The sequence below is a fragment of the Cervus canadensis genome, chromosome 13 (genome assembly GCF_019320065.1).
Source record: "Cervus canadensis isolate Bull #8, Minnesota chromosome 13, ASM1932006v1, whole genome shotgun sequence".
NCBI lineage: Eukaryota > Metazoa > Chordata > Mammalia > Artiodactyla > Cervidae > Cervus > Cervus canadensis.
Window position 1 is genome coordinate 28,585,996 of NC_057398.1, and position 23,295 is coordinate 28,609,290.

Consider the following 23,295-nt stretch of genomic DNA (forward strand, 5'->3'; position numbering starts at 1 on the left):
TTCAGGTGTCCGACTGCAAGAAGGATCAACGGTATACTCACTCCCTAATCCCCAGATGGTCCCCGTGCCACGCTCCCTGACTGTGTGATCACCAGGGACAGGGCTGTGACTCTTCACAGATGTCCACAGCACTGGCTTTCCCTCCTGCAGCCGCGGCACAGGGCAGGGCCTGCTGGGGAAAGGGGCTCTCAATCTGCCCTAGGGGTTTTGGGCTCCCGTAATTCCAGAAGCTGGCACCAGCCTTCATCCCAGAACAGCTCACACCAAGCAGAAGAGGGTCCAGGCCAGTAGGGACAGTCGAGTTCCCAGAGCATTTATTATCGTCAGGCATCAGCAGTCACGGGGGTGGGAGACAGAGACTGGAGACTCATTTGCCCTTCAGGTAGATCTTGGGGGTCTGCCAGCCTGGGGGGGCTTCCTTCAGGCCTGCCTTCTGCCAGATGCGCCTCAGATCTCTCTCGAACTTCATCTGTGAGGGCAGAGGGAGTGACCACAAATAGGTCCGTGGCATAGCCACGTGCCCCAGCCACCCCACATAGCTGCAGCCAAGGGCCACACTCACCTGCTTCCGTTTCAGACGTGCTTCCCTGACTTTCCGCCGCAGGAACCGGGTCCTCTTGACCAGCTTGCGGTACTTATGATGATTCATCTTCCGCCGGCGGATCTTGAGCACGTTTCTGCACTGCATCTGGGGCGCATCCCAGACGTCCTTACCGCCCTGCTCGACCCCTTCGCCCACCTGACTGGGCGGACACTCATAGAGTTGGGCTGGAGACACAGTCCCTGGTACCCCAGTGTCCAGTCTCGGTAGGAGGTAGCGAATGGTCAGCCAGCTCTCCAGGGGGCTGATGGACATCTTCCTTGGGACCAGCATCTCCTCAAGTTCCATGTGGACCCGCCTGCCAGGGAGAGAGGCAACCCCACTTGGGCCTGTTGGCTTCGTGCTATAGCAAGGCCTGCAGGCATGCCTGCCCAGCACTCCTAAGACAGGCCAGGGTCCATGGCAGCCTGCAGGAGACAAGAGAGCACAGTTAATTACTGCTTGTGGGGCTACATGACCCACAGCCATGGGGCCTGTGGAGCAGAACCCCCTGAAGCCCTGCTGACATCCTCAGGCCAAGACTCGCCTTCTGTGACATCTGGATGTCTACAGGGTTGTCTGCTCTCATCCATCAGAGGGCAGACAGAATGAAAACTACAAGCACAGAAAACTAACCAAACTGATCACATGGATCACAGACTTGTCTAATTCAGTGAAACTAAGAGCCATGCCGTGTAGGGCCACCTAAGACAGACGGGTCATGGTGGAGAGTTCTGACAAAACATGGCCACTGGAGAAGGGAATGGCAAACCACTTCAGTATTCTTATCTTGAGAACCCCATGAACAGTATGAAAAGACAAAAAGATAGAACACTAAAAAATGAACTCCCCAGGTCAGGAGGTGCCTGATAGGTTACCGGAGAAGAACAGAGAGAAAGCTCCAGAAGGAATGAAGAAGCTAAGACAAAATGGAAACAACGCCCAGGTGTGGATATATCTGGTGATGAAAGTTAAGTCCAATGCTATAGAGAACAATATTGCACAGGAACCTGGAATATTAGGTCCACGAATCAAAGTAAACTGGAAGTGGTCAAACAGGAGATGGCAAGAGTGAACATCGACATTTTTAGAATCAGTGAACTAAAATGGACCGGAATAGGAGAATTTAATTCAGATGACCATTATTTCTACCACTGTGGGCAAGAATCCCTTAAAGGAAACAGAGTAGCCCTCACAGTCAACTAAAGAGTCCGAAATGCAGTACTTGGATGCAATCTCAAAAATGAAAGAATGATCTCTGTTTGTTTCTAAGGCAAACCATTCAGTATTACAGTAATCCAAGGCTATGCCCCAATCACTAATGCCAAAGAAGCTGAAGTTGAATGGTTCTATAAAGACCTACATGATCTTCTAGAACTAGCAACAAAAAAAGATGTCCTTTTCATCAGAGGGGACTGGAATGCAAAAGTAGGAAGTCAAGAGATAACTGAAGTAACAGGCAAGTTTGGCCTTGGAGTACAAAATAAAGCAGGGCAAAGGCTAATAGAGTTTTGCCAAGAGAACACACTGGTCATAGCAAACACCCTCATCCAACAACACAAAAAATTACTCTACACATGGACATCACCAGATGGTCTATACCGAAATCACATTGACTATATTCTTTGCAGCTGAAGATGGAGTAGTTCTATACAGTCAGTAAAAAAAAGACTGGGACTGTGGCTCAGATCACGAACTCCTTATTGCCAAATTCAGACTTAAATGGAAAAAAGTAGGGAAAGGGAAAACCACTAGACTATTCAGGTATGACCTAAATCAAATCCCTTATGATTATACAGTGGAAGTGACAAATAGATTCAAGGGATTAGAGGTGATAAGAGTGTCTGAAGAACTATGGACAGAGGTTCGTAACACTGTACAGAAGACAGTGATTAAGACCATCCCCAGGAAATAAATGCAAAAAAGCAAATGGTTGTCTGAGGAGGCCTTGCAAATAGCTGAGAAAAGAAGAGAAGCAAAAGGCAAAGGAGAAAAGGAAAGATATACCCATCTGATAATGCAGAGTTCCAAAGAACAGCAAGGAGATATAAAAAAAAAACCTACCTCAGTGATCAATGAAAAGAAATAGAGGAAAGCAATAGAATGGGAAAGAATAGAGAACTCTTCAAGAAAATTAGAGATACCAAAGGAACATTTCATGCAAAGATAGGCACAATAAAGGACAGAAATGGTATGGACCTAACAAAAACATAAGATATTAAGAAGAGGTGTCAAGAATACCCAGAAGAGACCTTCAGTCAGTTCAGTTCAGTCGCTCAGTCATGTTCGACTCTTTGCGACCCCATGGACTGCAGCACGCCAGGCTTCCCCGTCCATCACAAACTCCCGGAGCTTGCTCAAACTTATATCCATCAAGTCGGTGATGCCATCCAACCATCTCATCCTCTGTCGTCCCCTTCTCTTCTTGCCTTCAATCTTTCCCAGCATCAGGGTCTTTTCCAATGAGGCAGCTCTTCACATCAGGTGGTCAAAGTGTTGGAGTTTCAGCTTCAGCATCAGTCCTTCCAATGAATATTCAGGACTGATTTCCTTTAGGATGGACTGGTTGGATCTCCTTGCTGTCCAAGGGACTCTGAAGAGTCTTCTCCAACACCACAGTTCAAATGCATCAATTCTTCAGCACTCAGCTTTCTTTATAGTCCAACTCTCATAGCCCTACATGACTACTGGAAAAACCATAGCTTTGACTAGATGGACCTTTGTCGGCAAAGTAATTGCCTCTGCTTTTTAAAATGCTGTCTAGGTTTGACATAGCTTTCATTTCAAGGAGCAAGTGTCTTTTAATTTCATGGCTGCAGTCACCATCTGCAGTGACTTTGGAGCCCAAGAAAATAAAGTCTGTCACTGTTTCCATTGTTTCCCCATCTATTTGCCATGAAGTGATGGGACCAGATGCCATGATCTTCGTTTTTTGAATGTTGAGTTTTAAGTGAACTTTTTCACTCTCCTGTTTCACTTTCATCAGGAGGCTCTTTAGTTCTTCTTTGATTTCTGCCATAAGGGTGGTATCATCTGCATATCTGAAGTTATTGATATTTCTTCCAGGAATCTTGATTCCAGCTTGTGCTTCATCCAGCCCGGCATTCTGCATGATGTACTCTGCAAACCTTGACAGCGTATTAAAAAGCAGAGACATTACTTTGTCAACAAAGGTTTGTCTAGTCAAAGTCAAATCTCACATCCAGACAGTAGTAATGTCTGGATGTGAGATTTGTACCATAAAGAAGGCTGAGTGCGGAAGAATTGATGCTATTGAACTGTGGTGCTAGAGAAGACTCTTGAGAGTCCCCTGGACTGCAAGAAGATCAAACCAGTCAATCCTAAAGGAAATTCTGGAAGGACTGATGCTGAAGCACCAATATTTTGGCCACCTGACGTGAAAAGCTGACTCACTGGAAAAGACCTTGATGCTGGGACAGGTTGAAGGCAGAAGAGGATGACAGAGAAAGAGATGGTTGGATGGCACACCGACATGAGTTTGAGCAAGCTCGGGGAGATGGTGAAGGACAGGGAAGCCTGGCATGCTGCAGTCCATGGGGGTCAGAAAGAGTCCGACAGGACTGAGCGACTGAACAACAACAGGGCAGTTTGTGTGGCCTGGCCCCGCCTTCAGGTGGTGAGGAACAGCAGCGCAGGTAACAGAGATGCTAACTCCATACTCCTAACCCAGGTGTGTATCCCGCCCATCTCCCCCCACGGGGCTTCTTACCTGCCCTGGGAACAGCCCTGAGCAGCTGGGAAGTCAGGCGCATCAGAAACATGGTCTGTGCGTGGCTGTGGCCCCAGGCGATCAGCGGAGCTGGAACACAGGTGTGCGCAGAGGTCACTCTGGGGGTTCTGGTCTCGTTCCGATTCTCGCACCCGGTCTCCCTAGCCACCCTCTCCCACCACGAGGATGCCACTTCGAGTACAGCTTCCTCCCTCAAAACCTCTGCCTCCGAGGGTCCCCAGCAGCGCGACTCTGGGCAGGTACTGGCCGTCCCTGAGCCTCAGCTTCACCCCAAGTCTCCCACCTCGCAGGTTGTGTCTACGATCGGGTCTCGGGCCCCGAGCCCCAGCCAGCCGCGGCCTCCTGGGCTGTCCGTGGAGCCCGCTCGCCGGGTGCTCACACAGACCCTGCCCAGACACCGCAAGGAAGTTCGATAAACCATACCTTCGCCTCGCTCAAGCACTTCCGGTCCGTTCCTAAGGCCGCCCCAGCCCGAGCGCAGCCGCCTGCGTGTTTTTACGCCCAGCTCCCCCTAGCGCCCCTCTGCGCCCCACTCCCAGTCGTCGCAGGTCCTGCCGGACCCAGAAAGCGACTGTTTCCGGCCGAAGGAACCGCCCCCCGTGCCCAGCCCCTCCCACAGCTCGCCGACTCCGCCTGTCCCTCGCGGAGGCTAGAAAACTACACTTACCACAATCCCAAGGGTGTTCCCTCTGCGCCTGCGTGGCTCGAACTCTGGTCGCTCCCCGACAGTCAAGAGCCAGTCGCCCCGGGAAGCCGGAAATGGCGTTTTCCCAGCGACGGAAGAAGAGTTTGCGGGGGCGACGGAAGTGGCCCTAACTACTGCAGATGCTGGGGCGGAAGCCGGACTCGGAGCAACTCGTCTTGAGGGACGTTGTCTTCACCCCCGAGCCCGCCTCTTGGGGCGGGAAAGGTGGTAGACAGGTGCCAGGCGTTGGGCTAGAGCCGGGGCGTCGTCAGGAGTGACTTGGGTGTCTCGGACCCGCCACCTCTCCGCTTTGGCTTGCAGCCTCCGCTCTGCCAGTCTGGATAAGCAAAGGACGTCCCGCATGTACCGTGGGATAGATAGTACGACGCTTTTTGCATGGGTGGCGTATATTCCTTCCTTAAAGCAAACAGGCTCCTATGTTGTGTCCATGAGAAGTTTCTGTCTGAAAACCAGAAGCAGCATGGGGTTGAGCTAAGACCCAGTGTTGTTCCTCAGGGTACGGGGCTCAAAGGGCCCACATAACCCGTGTAACACAGAAAGGCTCTGTTGTCATGAGGTTGGCTAGGATGGACAGGATCCCCAGAATGGACCTGAAGGAGCTCCTGCTGGGACAAGGATGTAGGGAGTCTCCTTGTCCTCCTCTGAGGCTTGCCCTGTTGGAGGGTCTTGCCCTGAGTCTTAGTACGAAATGGCCAGGCCTAGCAACCCCCAGGCCCCAACTTAGCTAAGCAGGGAGTAGAGGATAGGCCAATGGGAGGGCAAAACTGCAGGATCTGGGCCCAGCTCTATAACTTAGTCACCAGAGGATTTACCCTTCAGCCTGAGGCACAGCTTCTAGTTCCCAGGTTGAAAGATCTCTGCATCCAGGAGCCTACCTCTCAGCCTCCGCAGGTTTTTATGGTTTGGTTCTAAGAGTGAGCCACCTGGACCCTGGGTGTTGACCTTGCTGCTTTCACACCTTGGCTGTACTGACTTCAGGCACCTTTCTCCAGGCCACTGTCACCAGGAAGGGTGTACCTTCCACCCATGAAGTGCCAGTCTGGAGAGAGCCAACATGGGGCATAGACAGGCCCCCCGAGTGCCTTTGATCTACACAGAGTGCACGCAGCACTTGGAGACAGCCCTGACCCACCCTGCTCTCCAGTACCACTGAGCTGTCCTCACCCATTCCCACAGAGGACCCCTCCAGGGTGATGCTCTTTGTCCTTTGCAAACCCTCCATTTACCCTGCTGGCAGCAGACAGCTCAGAGCCCTCATAAACCCTCAGAGGAGCAGATGCACAGAATTCAGTACAAAACCCAACACTGTAATCAGATCAGAGAGGAGAGCGCAGACACACTGCTAGATTGGTGCTGCAGGCTCTGCAGGGGAGCAAACAATGAGAATGACAAACGACAATCCCTTTAACTTTCCAAATGTCCTGAGTAGAGAGAATTTATTTAACAACGTAAAATGCATATATAGGAAACTTCTCTAGGAGCTGGTGGCCTGCACTCAGCATCACACAGATAAAAATATACGACTTTCAACACAGATCTAAATACCTTCACATTTTAAAAATCAGAATTCTCTACACAAGTTTTAAGCTGACAGTTCAAGTTCTCAGTTTTCATATATAGCTTTAACTCGTATTAAACACGTTTATTTACAACGCGGACAGAGTAAGGGGCTATTAAGGCCATTTTCTCATTGTGAAACACTGCAAAATACATACATAGTATAACCTAATATAGGCAAAGGTTCGAAAAGTCACTTTCTTGGTTTAACGTAATTAAGTATGGGTTCAGGGGTGAACAGACAGCCTGTTGTAGCACCAAACCCCGCTGCTGGGACACGTGCCCCGCCTTCACATCTAGCAGGGCTGCTGCTGAGGCGCTGGGCAAGAGCCGGGGGCCGGGCCCAGGTCAGATGAAAGGGCACCTTGCCAGCCTCTCCATGCCATCTCCAAATTCATCACACGGTCCAGAGTCAACAATTATACCCAGAAAGGGTCACACCCCAGGGCCAGCAGCTGAGGTGTCCACACCGAGGGCCAAAGCACAGTCCTCCGGGGACCCCCACCCCTTCACCTCCGGTGCCTGCTATGCCCAGGGTGGTCCCGCTCATAGCGATGGCCTGTTCGCTCGTAAGACCGGGAACGCTCCCGTCGCTGGTCTCTATAGTAATGACTTTTTTTCTTGTATTTTCCAGAAGTATCCGCCCGCTCCCGTGAGCGGCTCCGAGAGCGGGAGGAGCTCCGGCTCCGGGACTTGTGTGGCTTCTGGGCAGAGTACTTGCAGTCCTTGGATCTCCGGTAGCTCCGCACCTTGGAGCCTTTGTAGGGGGCGCCCCGGTGGGCCTGTCGTGGGGGGGAGTCACTCCGGCTCCGTGAGCGGCTCTGTGACTTGGATCCACCAGATGTGGAGCCACTGTCACTTTTCCTGTGAAGGAGACCACCAGGCAGGTGACAGCCCATCCCGACCATCTCAGGATCAGGAGCAACTGTCCCCAAGGAGAGGCCACACCACTTCCCCAGGAAACATCCCGGTGCCTGCTGCAGCCCCATGCACCCAAGCAGCACACACCTTCTCTTAGGGGACGCGGAACGTGATGGGGACCTTGAGTAGCTCTGCTCTTGACTCCCGCTCCGACTTCGACTCCCCTGCCCTTTGGGCAAGCTGAGAATAGGGCAGAGAACAGTTGAGACCTCAAGTCTCTCTAGCCAACCCCAGTGCCATCTGGGCACGTGGATACTCACCCATTCACCGGACTGTCTGCCTTGGTTTTCTTCACACCCTCCACTTTCCTCTTGGCGTTCTTCACAGAGAGTGGGGAAGGCTTGTTTCCTTTGCCTTCTTTGGGGGATTCCACTAGAATCAATCACAAGAAGTTACAACCCAACAACTGCTCTGGTGAGAAACAGGAAAGCCGAGCAAGGTGAGGCCACTCCCCAAGGGACTGCTGCTGCCAACTCTGACTTCTGGCTCCCAGCCCAGTTCAGGACCTCCAGATGCAGGAAGACCACCTGTCTCACTGGCCAGGCCTCTGGGACTGGGGACAGGCATCATGCTTAACTCTAGGATCTAACAACAGGATATACTCCTCCAGATTTATGAGACTTTCATCAAGGCAAACTACTTGGGTGGGCTGGGTAAGGAGAGCCATTTCAGGAGCCTGTCCATACCCCTTACTAATGAAAACACAAGAACGGACTTCATAGGAGCCCCTGCCTCACTTCAAAGATTATCTCCTGTTTGCTGAGGACACTGGAGCCCTCAGGAGCGCTCAGACTAGCTGCAGATGTGATCCGAGAGAACTCAGGATGAGAGGGCCACCCCTGGGAAGAGACGCTTACCAGGCTTGGGGGCAGGCGAGAACCGCGATGCATTGTCCAGCACCTGGGTGCTGCCGGGCAGCAGGCCCTTGGCTTGTGCCTTCGCCTCGTCAAGGGCGTGCCTGCGCTTCTCCACTTCACTCTCCAGGTGAGTCAGATCAACCTAGAAAAGCCAGAGTGCATGATTCAGACCAGATGCTTCCAGTCAAACACACAGGTGCACACGTTACACGAAAAGACACAGAACCTTTTTCCGAGTATACAGCTGCAGGATTTTTAAGCAGATTTCTTGAATTTCTTCTTCAGTTGCTCCAAACAAAAGAAACCAATGGGGACGGTTGGGTAAAGGGATCTGTAAACACAGAGGCCATCACCATTAACCATTCTTCATAACCAACAAGATTCTCAGGGCAATAAAAACAAGCCTGATGGTCACCAACAAGTAGGCTTTTTATTGACACCAGTGAACATAACTTGAAGCATAGTACAGTTTACTGAGGTTGGTGACTCCCCAGGTGGCCCCACACTGACCTCCAGCGTCCGGGCAGCGAGATAGATGCAGGCACAGGCAATGCTCTCAGGCTGGAACCTCACAAAAACATCTGTGCGAAGGCTGTCGTTCATGTAATTCCTAAAAGCCAAACACAGGAAGAACTGAAACCGGTGGGGCACACACATGACACCCGTCTGCACTGTCGAGGTAAAGTCACTACTCCACTAACTAGTCTACAGCCAGGACTTAAGAGCTAGACAGTCCTGTGATTCTCACAAGTTCATGGAGAAACATCCCAACTGCTTTTTCTGAATACAGGATAGGAAGATAGGGAAACTACTGAAAAAAATCTTTTAAAGCTGGCTGAATGTCAGAGTACATGTTGCTATGAAAGAGAACCAACTTTAACTTTACTTTTCCCTCTCAACCTTTGGCCTGCTCTCATGCAAAACACAGTGCCTCAGAAAGATGTCTACTGTGGCAGTTCAACATATTTGATTAAGAAAATTTAAATGCTCAAAATCCATAGTGCAGAGAAACATGCAAACTCAAATGAACGGGCTGAGCACAAAGCCTGCGAGGGCCTTTCTGAGACAAGTCGTCCTCTTGCACTCCTTTTCCGGGAAGAGGTACTCATGGCGTGGCTTCTTCCACACGGGAGTCCACTTGACAAGGGGGAAAAACTCCCTTGGGTACATGGGAACGTCATGCAGAGGGCTCAGTGCCCAAAGGGAAATCCTCTTCTCAGGTTTATCAAAGAACCGTTTCCAAATTGTCCCATTTCAATAAGGAGTCTTAAAATGAACATTCATAAAATCAGATAAAAGCAACAAAATACTACAAGTTTCATCACAATCAGTACATTTTAAAAAAATATCGTATTAGAAGATATAAAAATACAAAACATTTGCATTTCTTAAAAGGTTAGAATGCTAATGTTGGCTACATTTTCAGCAATTTCATTTAGATATGTTTCTCTAAGATTTAAAAGACCAAAAATCAAACCTCACATTAATTTTATCAATATTGCAAAAACAGAAGAAAACAGAAAATATTGCAGAGATTCATTGCACAAGAGAACAGTTGAACAGTTCATACATTCATTGCTTCTAACATACCCCAGTGATAGCAGGCTACACCCACGGGGGCAGCCAAGTCATGCTGGGGCCTAACTGATGCACCCCCCACCCTGGTTATCTCTGCCCCAAATCCTGGAGAAGGTGACTTACAAACCCATGGAGAGCTTTCTCAGTGATAAATTCTACATCTGCCCACTAGGAGCACCTGGCTCTTAAGATCTTGCTCCAGGTACCCAGAGGGGACCAAAAAAACCTTGTGTGATGGAGCCAAGGCCATATGTCCCGAGAGTTGCAAGTAAACAGTTCAAACATTTAATAAACACAACCATCAGTAACTATTTCGTTCTAATAAAAAAACATTTAGTACTCAGTTATAATATTATTAAACCATTAACTTTTATGTCCTTAAAAAAACAAATGTCCTCAAAACATATATTTAAAGTTACTATTTTTAAAATTTTACAATATAAACAGTGTCCATGGAATGATTTAAAGATGCACACCTTTTACAAAAATGTGTCAACCCTTAGCTGCTGAAAAGAGCAACTTCAGGACTTCCAGAAATAAATAACACCACCCCACATTACAGTCTCAACTCCCACCAGCCAGTTTTCACAGCATCCCCTAGTTTGCTTTTTTTAAGAGAAAGGTACTGCATCTTTATTGCACAGGTAGAGCAGTTTCAAATGGACAAAATTTAAGTCAAGACAGTTATCAACTCTAATCAATACAATTACCAAGCACGACAGAGGATTAACAAGAAGCACAACCGTCAGAGAACCACAGCAGCAGTGGGCCAGCACTAGACTATCGTGCGCATACCACCATCTAGAGCCAGCCTTCGGTGGAGAGCCTGCACGGGGTTGGCTGAGGACGGCCGCTGTCCCCGCACCGAAGCGCTTGGACAGGAGAGGAGAAGTCTTAGTCACTTACCCTCAGAGGCTACCCTTTGATTGAAAGAGTACAGAAAAGAAAAGTCAAAATAGGTTCTCCATTAGCACAGCACAGCACCAGACAATTCAGGCAGCAAAAACATGACCCTTACAGACCTAACTCTGTGGGAAAGCACCCAGCACTGAACTGTTACTTCAGGCTTCACTTCTAGTATATTAGCACATTGTTAAAATCAGTCCCCAAATTGTAGGAAGGCCCTACACCCCCTCTTCCTCCCATACGATTTACTTAATTGAGGCAGTAAGAAGCAAGTTCACATTAGATATGAAACCACTAAGTCCACACTGCCAGCTGTGGGAAAGATCCCAACGTGCCTAGTCAACAGCCCCCAAAGGGAAGCCCGCCGACTGCTCTCCTGGGGGGTGGGGGGGATGGGTCACCTTACCGTTCCACCAGTGCCTGATATTTTGGGAATCTGGTTGGAATTTACATGGCAGGAACACTGGGCACTTGGACAACTCCAGCCCACAAGCAAGTCATGGGACCGACTACCCACTGCCCAGGTGTCTCAAATCAACATACTCCTGCACTGCCCTGGCTGGTCTCATATAACAAGGAAGGTCAACTCACCATGAAGTCTGGACCAGGTGTTGGTTACGCTCACACTCTAACACCTGAAGGTACATAACGATTATCTGGAAGATACGGGTCAGGCAGTTATTACCGAGAACCTTGAGAACCCAGAATTCAGATTTTGAGGGCGTCCATGCAGCAAACAAGAGCCTCGTGCTAGATCCCAGGGTTGGCTCCTGTCACACGCCCGGTGCACAGTTCAGCTGGAGGGGAGTTTTTGCTGACGTGCCTGCTCCCTGCTTTTGAGCCAGGCACCAGGGAAGCACAGGAGGACCTAGCTGCACTGAGCTTCTTGCGGCCAGGACTCAGGCTCATTCTCATCTTCAACACATTCTCCGCCAGTGAGAGTAGCCTGCCTGGAACGTTTCTGTACCCCAGCCGCTAACTTATACAAAGCATGGCGTGAGAATACTTTCAGCAAATGAAGAAAAAGCTCTTAAATCTATGGTGAATTATTTAACAAGATTCTGAGATAATGCCAGAAAGTCACACAAGTGAGAAAGAAGCTATGAGGAAACCCCCAATAAAAAGGGGACAGAGAGAGATGAAAATAGCACTCTGCATTTGAGGGGAACATGGAAGATATGTGTGCTATCATATGCTCAACTGATACACACTGCAAAACTCTCCTCCTTCACTTCCAAATAAACGGTTCAGAATTCTTCCAATCCCCCCATAAAAGAAAATAAAATTACTTAAGCAGCTTTAGAAAATCAGCTGTTGAGAAAGAAACAGTAAACTGACAGATTTCATTCTTACGAGTTCTTATCACTATTTCTGAAAGCCAAAACTAAAAAGAGATAACTTCTACCTCTAAAAAATATACTAGTAAAATTAACATATGAGCAGGCTGATGACAAAACAGTTATCTTTCAGAATACAGGTATAAACTGGAAAACCAAATCAGGGACACATTTAATCCTTTGGAGTTCCCAATCTGGGTAGGAATGCAGCAGTCACTTTGGTGGGCCCACGTGGCAGCTGGGCCTCATACCCACCTTGTGAGGGTGCTTCACGTGGACGCAGAAACCCAGCTCCTTGAGAACTCGCCTTTCCGCCTTTATAATTTGATTCTTTAAGTTAACGTAATCTTGATCCAAGAGTAGAGGCACAGGTTTTCTACAAAGACAAAACACACAGTCTGCATAAGAATCAAACAAAACAGAGTCTATCAAATCCCACAGTTACCTCCAGTAACAATCTACGATACACACAACACAGATGGAGTCAGGAAGTTCACTTCCTTTAACCAGCAAAACCACAAAGTCTTCCTCAAACCCCATGCTAACCTACTTATGCCTCCTCAAAATAACCCTCTCCCTGTTTTCCTTACAGACGATAAACGTGGACTGAAGAGAGGAGGGTCTCACCATCTCATCGCACAAGGACTGCACGTCCTTTGTTGGGCTCAAGACATAAGCAGATGTGCTGTGGATGAATGGAAATCCAAAGAACCCACAGAAGCACGATGCTTAAACAGCCAAAACTGTGTTTCACAAAGGACCTCCATTACCTGGAGCATTGGAAAGCCTGAGGATGCTTCTAAATACCCTACAATACACATGAAAGTCCCCACAACAAAGCCTCATCCAGCCCAAAATGTAAACAGTGCTGAGGTTGAGAACCAGCTCCAGAGCATCCAGGCTGACCAAACAGCCTGGTGAGCAACCAGGAAACCGATGTCAGCCAGACAACAGCCACAGTCCCCTTCCTGCTGACAATGGTTCCTTCACTAATTAACAGAATCTGAAGGGTACCTCCCAGCTGTCAGGCCTCCTCCTGGGCACAAATGTAAAACCTCACACCCTAAATTTTGTCCCAAAAACTAGTGTAACTGAATAACTGCGAAAACACGGAGGCAGATGTCTATGACAGTGCTGATGGACTCACTTTTTCTCTCGCAGATGTCGAAGGCGATGAAACACGTTGATAACATCCCGTATTCGCCTTGGAGCCTCTTCTATCTTGGAGGCCAGGTGAACACAGGCCATTGACACGTGCTGAAATGTAAGCAACGGGACAGAGATTCCTTCTAAGGACCAGTCTCCAACAGCTGAAGAACGGCGCTTAAGAGCAGAGGAGATACACCGGGAGAAAAAGGCCACTTGGGAGAGACCCCTCTACAGCACAGGTGGCTTCCCAACACACCCCACCCCAAATACACCGAGCATTACAATTGCCAAGGCCAGCACTCCTTCCTCTGAGAGACCGGCAACACCACAAACCCAGGTTTCTTGTCAGCACGTTTCTGTGGGGAAGAAAGACGGGGAGGAAGTCTCACCTCCATGGAATGCTTCACAAAGGACTTGGTGTAGAAGAACCGCTGGAACAACACCTGCCCGGTAGCCATGGCCACCTGCACAAGAGAAAGATTCCATCCTTTTCAATTGCCCACTTCATGGGTCTCGAATTAAACCACTGGGTTTCGCGAAACTCCTGATAAAGAACCAGAAGCTGAAACGTTTTCTGCATCCACAAAAGTTCTTTGCATCCTGCTGCCTCGCCTCCTTTATCACCTCTGGTGGGCTGCAGCAGGGGCTCTCCGGCCTTGGGTAGGCGCTGGGCTCAGGTCCCGAGTGGGGACACGAACGGGGTGGGGGCTGGGTTGTCGGTGAGAATAAGGAAAATGATCTGAGCCGGGTACCCGACGTCAGTAAGGAGTGGGGTTGGGATCCGGGTAGGGGGTCATTGCTGGGCCCGGATTCCGGGCAGGGACACGAAGCGAGCTCCGGGTCCGATTCCGGCCTCGCCGCCAACAAAGGGCCTGGCAGCCTTCCCGGAGCGGGCGCGGCGGTTACCTCGGCCCGAGGCTCGCGGCAGCTCCCTCACCTGCGGCAGGCGTAGCAGGATGCCGGCCGCCTGGATGAGCTCGCAGCCCACCACGCGGAGGTCGGTTTCCGTGTCGGTGTCGAGGCCACTCGACATGGACGGCGTGAAGCGGAGCTTGTCGTCGGGCAGAAGGCAGTTCTCCAGGGTGATGAGCACCCCGGAGTACAGCCGGTCCCCGATCAGCACCCCTTGTGACCCGGGGGCTGTGCCTCCGGAGCCCGGCGTGCCAGCCGCTACCGCGGGGGCCGTCGACCCTGAAGCCCCGGTCCCGGCCGCCGCCGCCATTTTGTGCCGCCGACTCCCTCTCTGGCTCCTTCCCGGCAGGGCGGCTCCTCGCGACGCTCTACGACCGCGACCGCCCCGCCCCGCCGCGTGCCATTGGTTCGACTGGCGGGCGGTTCGGGGTTCCCTTGCCCCGATTGGCTCTGCTGCCTGTCCGTCAGCGGCGCGACCGACGCCGGAACTCGGCGCGGGTGGGGGAACGGGCTCGTTACCCAGTAGGCCCTGCGGCGCCCTGGAGATACTGTCATCTCGATCCCGACCCGGAAGTAGTAATCGCAGTGGCCAGCTCCCGGCGACTTTCCGGGTCTAACCGTTCGGGGGTGTCTGTAGGGTCTGCGCAGAGACCCGGGAGCTCGCGAAGTTTCCACTGCAGCCCCAGGCTTCTTAGGGGTCAAGCGGGTGCCGAGGGAATCTGAAGGGGCCCGCGGGCAGCCCCTGGTAAGTAGAACCAGGGGAGACGCCCCTTGCCGCGAAGGCCCGCGGGGCGGGGGCGGGAGGCAGCTCTCCTTGAATCTTTCGGGCGGGTGGTCCAGGACTTGAGTGGAGCTGTCAGACGTCTCCGAGGCCTCCGACCTTAAAGGATGGGCGCACGCGTGTTAAGTTTTCCCAGCCCGCGCCCAGCAGCAACGAGATGCTGTTTCCCCAGTTAATTTGTGGCTGCCGGCACGGTGTTTACTGAGTAGAGGTTTTGGAGTACAGGTATTAACGCCAGACTCCCGAAGATCTCGCCTTCAGAATTGAGCCTAGAAAGGAGAGAGATGGTAGCTGGAAACGTTTAATTCGATGTTTTACAAAGCACAGCAACTGCAAAGAGGCATGAAGCATGAGTTCCCCCTAGGTTGGCAGAAGAGCTAGGCTGCGATGCGGGGATAGGAGGGCGCGGGCAGCACGGGAAGGACTTGGACTCTTGTCTTAACAACAGCGGGGAGCCATCCAGGGGTTTGACCCTCCATTTTCTCATTGGTTGCACCAGGCGCTCTCAGGATTAGTGACTGCCAGCTTCTGGTGGGCAGTGGGGGTGGGAGTGCGGGAATGTGTGCCAGGAACAGCCCACAGTTGTCTGCCACTTCCCCACCTTCCTTTATCAAGATGAACAAAGAGAAAGCAGCTCTTCCGTAACAGTGCCTGTTACACAGAACTTCGTCCCCACGCCAGAGAGCTCCCTGTATCCTCCACCCTGTTGTCTTTCAACAAGATCCGTTTACTGACGAGGTATGGAGTCAGGCAACTGCATACGGTGTGGCAGAACAGGACTTAGCTCTCTGCCTTCCAGTGCTTAGTCTAGTGGCCATCACTGGATATAACGAGGGCTAGAGGAGGCTTCCTCTTAGGAAGCCAGTGCAGTAATTGCAGCTGGAAGATACTTGCCACGAGGATGGAGGGAAGTGGGCAGACTGTAAAGGTTGCCAGGCAGTCGGTGGCCAGGATTTGATTGGCCCCTTATTGAGTTGGAGGTGGGTGTGTCTGAGGAAGGAGTGACTTCCAGGGGTTGGCTGACAAAGGATGGTGTTGCACAGGACCCAGTGTGGGAATTTTGAGGTGAAGGCAGGTAAGCGTAGGAGTCCACAGACAGCGACTAGTATAGTGGGCCTGAAGAGCTCTCTTAGAGCAGAGGGTGTGAGGGTGAGATCAGAGTCCTGGAGGGTAGTGAGCCCGAGGTGGGAAGAGTGTATGTCACCCAGGGCTGATAGTATCCCTAGGGTGGGGGACTAGGAGGTGGTTTTGGTGAGAGCTGTCAGGGAGTGGTGGGGCTGATCAGAGACCCAGTTACAGGAGGCCAAAGCTAGAGGGCTCAGCAGATGAGGCTCCCACAGAGGACCAGAGGAAGGCCCCAACACTGAGCAGGAGGGGAGACACCTCTGCGTGGCTGTGGTCAGAAGAGGTGGACAGGGCTGACCTGTGAAGCAGCCTCCATCAGCAGAGATTTCTGGTTTGATTCTGGAACTAATGAAGTCAAGTATTTGGGTGAGGAACCAGAAGCCTTACATTAAGGTTCCCCAGGTGACCTGTGGAGGCTAAAGTGAGTCAGGGATCAGGAGAACCACCCTGCCTGCTGCCACTGCTGGTCTACAGTGAGGGAAACCTGCTGCTGCTCAGTGGCTGAAGAGTTGAGCCAGGAGTCCCTACTGGAAACCAAAATGGGGTGGGGCCACTAGCAAGGCCAGTGTAAGACCTGGTGCACACCCCGCAGCCTTCAGGAGAATCTAAGGTTCCCAGAGGAAGCCTCGCCCTGGTAGCATCAACACCCAGTCAGGGCCCACCCAAGGCATTTGTTGATACCAAAGAACTTAACTCAAACACCAGAGAAACTTTATTTACACAATCCATGTGAGATTTCTGAACCTGTGCCAATGAGGCAAGACAAGTCCTTTTCTCTCAGGCTTGTAACTGACATGTAAATTAACACAAATGCAAGTCAAACCTACACACTGTTGACAAATAACTTGTAGTCCCTATTTTAGTATTATCATCACAGGGGGATGCTCAAAGGGCCGTTGGTATCAGCATCCCCCTCAGTGGCGCTGTGCCACCCTGGAAAAAATTCCTTCAGGCTCCTTCCCATCCCCCAAGGCAGCAACAAATCCTTCTTCTCGCCTTCTTTTGGACAAAGCAGCCAAAGATTTAAATGTCTTTGGTTCATAGATGGCTAGATCTGCAAGTACTTTCCTGTTGAGCTCCACCTGGCACTGGGAAGAAAATCATAGTTAAATATTTTAGCATTTCAGTGAAACATAAAATGACTTGAGTGCAGCTAATCACCGTGTGATTTCAGTCACCAATACATACTGCTTGAGCACCAGTGGGGGAGAGGGCATGGTGAGTCTTGTCCAAGTAGGACAAATGAGTAGAAGGGAAGGGCGCAGCTCCCAATACCAGATTCCTGGCCTAAGTTATCCCTGTAAGTCAGGTGGGAAGAGGAAAGTACAATTCCCATTATATAAATGGTGAAAAACGAGACATGGAAAAGGTATGTGAGGCACAGAAGAACAAGGACCAAAACGGCATTCTGGGCTTCCCAGGTGGCTCAGTGGTATAAAGAATCTGCCTGCCAGTGCAGAAGACATGGTTTAGATCCCTAATCTGGGGAGATCCCACATGCAGTGGAACAACTAAGCCTGTGTTGGCCTAGTGCCTGCGCCCTATGAAAGAAGCCACTGCAATGAGAAGCCCAAGTGCCACAACTAGAGACTAGACCCTGTTCACCACTACTAGAGAAAGCCCACACGCAGCAACAAAGACCAAGCACAGCCAGAAATAAAACTGGGCATTACCAATTTCCACAAGAAAGCCAAAGTAAGTCACCTGTCGCGTAAGATAATAGAAAACCAATGGACAATGCCTGTGAGTCTGAGGTGCAGGAAAAAAGGGGGTGGTCTTGTGACATTAAATGCAGCTGTGCAGGAGTGCCTCCTATTCTACTACGGGACCCCTGTGCACAGTCCCTCTCCTTTCTGAGCCAGTTCCCCATGAGTAAAATGGACGTGTCACACCTACACGTGCCCTGAGGATCTCTGTGAAGTGCCAGGCCCACCTGGCACAGGAAGAAGCACAGTACCAACTCACCTACTCCCCGAGCTTTTTAAGAAAAAATTTAACTGCATGAGAAAGCAGAGTTGGTAGGGACAGACTTCCTGATGGTCCAGGGTTAAGTCTTCACACTTCCACTGCAGGAGGTTCAGGTTTCATCCCTGGTTAGGGTTAGGAATTGAACCCTGGTTGGGGGGGAAGTTCCATATGTCATAGGGTGGAGCCAAAAAAGCAGAGGAAGTGGCATACAGTCTAGATGTGAGTAACTGAGATCTCTGACACTTGCTTACTCTAACATTCCAAATGTTTCGCTCCATTTATGTTTCAACTTGATCTGCCAACCTTGTCATAATTTATTCAACATGAAAAATTTGACATTAAACTTCAGAGTTAAAGCCAAGTTTTTCTGCTTTTCATTCTTGATGGGGAAACAGCATGATTTGGTCTTGGTACCACACACCCTATTACTAATTCTGCTACCAGCAGGGCAATGAAAGAGCAAATGAGGTGAACCCCTCCCCAAGAGTGAAAGCAGTGGGCCCCAATGCCAACTCTTAAGTCCTCTGTAATCTTGGATTTCTCTAATATTAATAAAGACATCCCCCCCCCCAAAAAAAAAAAGGAATGAAAACAGTGTTAGCCTGCTAACACTCCACGGTGGAGCCTGCTAGAGCATGAAATCTGGACGGGTTATAAAGACGGTTAATGTCTCGCCAGGACCACATCCTCGACCATACCTTAATCAAATTGAGGATGAATGCTGGGTATTTCAGACCGTGTTCCTGGGAGGCAGCTGTAATTCGATTAATCCAGAGCTGAAATGAGGAAACGTCGAAATGTTTTGAGAACCAGCTGTATATCACGTCCACACCTCCCAGCAAAGGTTCGGAATTAAAAATTTTTTTCGTAAAAGCAGATACAAAAGTCAGTGTGCTATTCAGGCTGCACTGCAAACAACAGTGAGCAAAGCCTGATGCCCTTTGTCCAAATGCCAGCTGTTAAGCTCACATCTCGCACATTCGAGCCAGAATACAAAAATCAGCGAGAGGTGCTGGGGCAGACACCGCTCCGGGTGCAGAAGAATCCATGTGTGGGGATTACGACGGCCACTGAGACGGGTGCTACCAGGCAGGGACGGAGCGCTCTCGGGTGGAAGCTTCAGGGAGGTGAGCAGCCTGGAAGGGAGGAAGCGGGAGCCCCGCGAACGGTCGGGGTTACGTGGAGAGTGGCGTCCGCTCCAGGGGCACCGAGGGGTAGGCACTGCAGGAAACTGCGTCCGTAAAGCTGCGAGGGCGGGTGGGTGACGCGGGAGCTCTGAGTGCTCGACAGGCTCTGCGCGCACCGCTGACACCCGCACATAGCGTCCTGCACAGCCGGCCCCCACGGGCTGCGAGCGGACGGGTGCACGTTAGAGTTCGCCGGGTCGGGGCCACCCACGGCAGCAGGGCGCCGCGGGCTCGGGAGGGCGGGGTGAGGCCGAGAGGGCCGCGCTTACCGTCCGCAGGTTCCTTTTCTTCAGACTGCGGGCTCGCGTGCATTGTACGAACGCTCGCGTCACAGCCCTGACGGCCAGCCGGTAGCACCGATTCTTCCTCCCCCGGAAGTGCTGGTTGAGAAAAGGGAGAGGAGGCGGTCGGCGGGGCCCGCGTGCGCCGGGCCGGCGAGGGGAGCGGGGCGCGCGGCACACTCACCCGCGCGTGCTTCAGCACCTCCTGAACCCTCCAGCAGCGGTCGGTGATGCGGTTCCGCAGCCAGAGCGGCGCACTGAGGAAGACCATGACGCCCGCACGGCGGTTCACCAAGGCGTGTGTTGCTCTTCCGCCACAACCCGCGAGAGCTTCCGGGTCAACTCCGCCCTCCTCAAGGGGACTTCCGGGTCGTTGCGCGTGCGCTTCGGGCCCGCAGCGCCAACCCGCCTCAGGCTCGGGGGCGGGGCGGTGGAGGAAAGGGTTAGGGCCCAGGTGGGACCCCCCACCCCCCACCCCCCCGATGGAGGCCCCAGCAGCAGGGTAGCAAAGAGTGGTTCCTTCTGCGGAGCCGAGCAGCGCTGCTTTTCACAGGGGGCCAGGGTCTACATTGGGCCACTGAGCTGCGCACTTTCAAATGATTGGAATGACAAGTTTTTATCCCGTGTGTATTTTGTCAGTATTTTACCACAGGCCAATGCAAGAGACGTCGCGTTTGTTCCCTGGGTAGGAAAGATCCCCTGGAGAAGGAAATGCAACCAACTCCAATATTCTTGCCTGGGAAATCCCATGGACAGAGGAGCCTGGCGGGCTACAGTCCACGAGGGTCACAGAGTTGGACCCGACTTAGCGACTGAACAACAACCACTATATTACCATTATTACAGAAAACAGTGAAGCAGGGCAAAGTGGGAGTGTGCAATTTCTTAGTAACTTTTCATTTAAATGTAGTTTTCAGTTCGGTTCAGTCGCTCAGTTGTGTCCGACTCTGACACCATGGACTGCAGCACGCCAGGCTTCGCTGTCCATCACCAACACCCGGAGCTTGCTCAAACTCCTGTCCATCCAGTAGGTGATGCCATCTAACCACCTCATCCTCTTCATCCCCTTCTCCTGCCTTCAATCTTTCCCAGCATCAGGGTCTTTTCCAATGAGTCAGTTCTTCGCATCAGGTGGCCAAAGTATTGGAGTTTCAGCTTCAGCATCATCAGTCCTTCCAATGAATATTCAGGACTGATTTGCTTTAGGATGGACTGGTTGGATCTCCTTGCAGTCCAAGGAGCCTTCTCCAACACCACAGTTCAAAAGCATCAATTCTTCAGTGCTCAACTTTCTTTATAGTCCAACTCTCACATCCATACATGACTACTGGAAAAACCATAGCTTTGACTAGATGGACCTTTGTCAGCAAAGTAATGTCTCTGCTTTTTAATGTGCTGTCTAGGTTGGTCATAACTTTTCTTCCAAGGCACAAATGTCTTTTAATTTCATGGCTGCAGTCACCATCTGCAGTGATTTTGGAACCCAAGAAAATGAACTCTGTCACAGTTTCCATTTTTCCCCATCTATTTGCCATGAAGTAATGGGACCAGATGACATGATCTTTGTTGTCTGAATGTTAAGTTTTAAGCCAGCTTTTTCACTCTCCTCTTTTGCTTTCATCAAGAGGCTCTTTAGTTCTTCTTCGCTTTCTGTCCTAAGGGTGGTGTCATCTGCATATCTGAGGTTATTGATATTTTTCTGGGCAATCTTTATTCTGGCTTGTGCTTCATCCAGCCCTGCATTTCACATGATGTGCTCTGCATCTCAGTTAAATAGGCAGGGTGACACTATAAGCCTTGATGTACTCCTTTCCCAATTTGGAACCTGTCCATTGTTCCATATCTGGTTCTAACTTACACAAAAGTTGGAAGACTAGTCCCAGAAACTCCCCAATATGCACTACCCAAATGCACCAATTGTTTACATTTGCTCCATTTTTTAATCACTCTCTCTATAATTGTTTATAAACACATTAGTGGGGTTTTCTTCTGGTCCATTCCAGAGGAAGTTGGAGACAGCTAAATACGTCATGGTGCGTTTCCTGAGAACAAGGACATTCTGTTACAAATCACAGCACAATGATTGAAATTAGGAACTTTACCAGTAAAGCAATAATGCTGTCTAGTCCACACTCAGTTCTGTCTAAAGTTCTTACCACTTTTTTTATTTGTTCAGGATCACACTCTGCATTTTCAATCTTAATCTGGAATAGTTCCTCAACCTTTCTTTGTCTTTCTTGACCTTGGCATTCTTGAAGAGTACAGGCTGGTTATTTTACAGAGTGCCTTTCAACAAGAGTTTGTGTGATGTTTTCTCGTGGTTAGAATCAGGTTACACATTTTCAGCAGAATACTGCAGAAATTATATTGTGTCCTTGGTATGAGGTATCAGGGCCATGATGGCAGCCTGTCCCAACACAGGTAATGTCAGCTTTGACCACTTGGTTATGGTTGCCAGGTTTACATTTGAACTAATACATAGTTTGTAGGGAAATACTTCATGAGTCATCCCAGGCTTTCCTGTAAGCATGTGCAGAGGCCAGGTAGGAGCACAGAGGTGTGCTGTGTCGTGCATGTGAGAGAGGGAGAATGCAGACTGGTCAGCATCTCGGCCAGCACGACAGTTCTGGAGCAAAGACTGCCTAGCAGGGAAGCCTTGTGTTGGGCAGAGATGGCTCACCCAGCATTGGGGCCACTAGGAGAAGTATGCCTTCAGCTTAAGTGCTGGCATGGACTTGAAGCTCCACAAGGTGTGGGGGGTGGGGCTTGAATGGATGTGTGAGCAGCCTCTTTGTGGCCAGCAGGCTCTAAGACCACTTGCACTCACTCAGTTGGGTGTCCATCATTTGCCGGGGTCCAGCCTCAGCAGGATCCAGGGGATACCCTCAGGATGAATGGCATCGGCGAGAGAGAGAGAGAGAGAGAGAGAGAGAGAGAGAGAGAGAGAGAAGACACGTGAGACCAGCCTTGATAGGGCCAAGTCTGCGAGGCAGAGGGAGAGGGAGAGAGAGAGAGAGAGAGAGAGAATGACCAGACGGTGGTGTTTGCAGGGTCTGGCAGTCTGGCAATGCTTTATTTTTTACTGTAGCTTTTATACCCTAAGTTAGTACATTTCTAAGGGGAAGATAGTTTAACATTACTTCAGCTTGTCCCTCACAAAACCAGGGTGTTTTCTACATACTTCTTTGTTTATGAGGGTCTTGTACATTATCTTCTGGCCTTGGGGCCTATTAACATTTTATGCAGGTCAGGTGAATGTAAACTTATTTTCTGTTTCTATGGTGACCTTAACGGAAAGGTAGCAGTCTCATAGGGCAACAGTGCAGAGTGGAAGTATAAACTTGTTAACACAAAAATTAATCCTTCTGCAGAAGTTGTCAGTTGCGTTTATCTAAGAAGTTTACCCCACACAGACTCTGTGGCTTCGGTGAGGCAGCTTCTGCCTAGCACTCCTGGCTGACAATTAACAACCATCTCGTTGTTACCACACTAGGGTGGTATTTCTCTAGGCTCTTATTTCTCTAGATCTTTAGCTCTATTAACAGTGGTTTCTATAACACAACCTTAGCACATTAAAAGCAAAAACACAGCAAGCAAAATACAGCAAGCAAACGTCAACCCAATAACCAGCTTTAGAATAATTTTTCTTATGTTTTCTAATAGGACTTCCTCACTCCCCAAAGGGCTCTATGTCTACTA

At 50.3% G+C, this 23,295-nt stretch overlaps 3 protein-coding genes across 7 annotated transcripts; all 3 read right to left on the reverse strand.

The window, feature by feature from the left end:
* Positions 1-278: 278 nt before the first annotated feature.
* On the reverse strand, positions 279-4,913 carry AURKAIP1 (aurora kinase A interacting protein 1). 2 transcript variants are annotated; one of them, XM_043485985.1, is made up of 4 exons: positions 4,755-4,913; positions 4,311-4,400; positions 563-1,008; positions 279-469 (listed from the first exon to the last, which is right to left on the reverse strand). In XM_043485985.1, exons 2-4 carry the CDS (start codon positions 4,360-4,362, stop codon positions 368-370), a joined length of 600 nt encoding a protein of 199 aa, XP_043341920.1. In that variant the 5' UTR covers positions 4,363-4,400; positions 4,755-4,913; the 3' UTR covers positions 279-367. The 2 variants fall into 2 exon arrangements, with proteins under 2 accessions (XP_043341920.1, XP_043341921.1); XM_043485986.1 differs by lacking the exon at positions 4,755-4,913 and adding an exon at positions 4,615-4,750.
* A 1,527-nt stretch (positions 4,914-6,440) lies between these two features.
* Positions 6,441-14,614, reverse strand: CCNL2 (cyclin L2). Of its 4 annotated transcripts, XM_043485412.1 has the most exons (11): positions 14,280-14,614; positions 13,732-13,806; positions 13,341-13,450; positions 12,449-12,569; positions 11,448-11,512; positions 8,883-8,982; positions 8,599-8,703; positions 8,373-8,514; positions 7,776-7,887; positions 7,603-7,695; positions 6,441-7,458 (listed from the first exon to the last, which is right to left on the reverse strand). In XM_043485412.1, the coding sequence occupies exons 1-11, from the start codon at positions 14,562-14,564 to the stop codon at positions 7,104-7,106; spliced, it is 1,563 nt and encodes a 520-aa protein (XP_043341347.1). In that variant the 5' UTR covers positions 14,565-14,614; the 3' UTR covers positions 6,441-7,103. The 4 variants fall into 4 exon arrangements, with proteins under 4 accessions (XP_043341347.1, XP_043341348.1, XP_043341349.1 ...); XM_043485413.1 differs by lacking the exon at positions 14,280-14,614 and having other exon boundaries at positions 13,337-13,450; XM_043485414.1 differs by lacking the exons at positions 12,449-12,569; positions 13,341-13,450; positions 13,732-13,806; positions 14,280-14,614 and adding an exon at positions 10,857-10,870.
* A 2,235-nt stretch (positions 14,615-16,849) lies between these two features.
* MRPL20 (mitochondrial ribosomal protein L20) lies at positions 16,850-19,941 on the reverse strand. Its single transcript, XM_043485855.1, has 4 exons — positions 19,781-19,941; positions 19,585-19,695; positions 18,827-18,904; positions 16,850-17,248 (listed from the first exon to the last, which is right to left on the reverse strand). The coding sequence occupies exons 1-4, from the start codon at positions 19,865-19,867 to the stop codon at positions 17,075-17,077; spliced, it is 450 nt and encodes a 149-aa protein (XP_043341790.1). The 5' UTR covers positions 19,868-19,941; the 3' UTR covers positions 16,850-17,074.
* Positions 19,942-23,295: the final 3,354 nt, after the last annotated feature.

What these genes read in the sequence shown, in the direction of transcription:
- AURKAIP1 (XM_043485985.1), bottom strand. Translation starts at nt 4,362, where the DNA reads ATGTTTCTGATGCGCCTGACTTCCCAGCTGCTCAGGGCTGTTCCCAGG. An exon ending in CAGGGCTGTTCCCAGGGCAG is followed by an intron (nt 1,009 to 4,310) that starts GTAAGAAGCCCC and finishes TGTCTCCTGCAG; the next exon opens with GCTGCCATGGACCCTGGCCT. An exon ending in CACGTCTGAAACGGAAGCAG is followed by an intron (nt 470 to 562) that starts GTGAGTGTGGCC and finishes CTGCCCTCACAG; the next exon opens with ATGAAGTTCGAGAGAGATCT.
- CCNL2 (XM_043485412.1), bottom strand. Translation starts at nt 14,564, where the DNA reads ATGGCGGCGGCGGCCGGGACCGGGGCTTCAGGGTCGACGGCCCCCGCG. An exon ending in CGACATCTGCGAGAGAAAAA is followed by an intron (nt 12,570 to 13,340) that starts GTGAGTCCATCA and finishes TTGTCTTTGTAG; the next exon opens with AAAACCTGTGCCTCTACTCT. An exon ending in CTCGCCTGCCCCCAAGCCTG is followed by an intron (nt 7,888 to 8,372) that starts GTAAGCGTCTCT and finishes GATTGATTCTAG; the next exon opens with TGGAATCCCCCAAAGAAGGC.
- MRPL20 (XM_043485855.1), bottom strand. Translation starts at nt 19,867, where the DNA reads ATGGTCTTCCTCAGTGCGCCGCTCTGGCTGCGGAACCGCATCACCGAC. An exon ending in AGGTGCTGAAGCACGCGCGG is followed by an intron (nt 19,696 to 19,780) that starts GTGAGTGTGCCG and finishes TTTCTCAACCAG; the next exon opens with CACTTCCGGGGGAGGAAGAA. An exon ending in AGAAAAGGAACCTGCGGACG is followed by an intron (nt 18,905 to 19,584) that starts GTAAGCGCGGCC and finishes TCCTCATTTCAG; the next exon opens with CTCTGGATTAATCGAATTAC.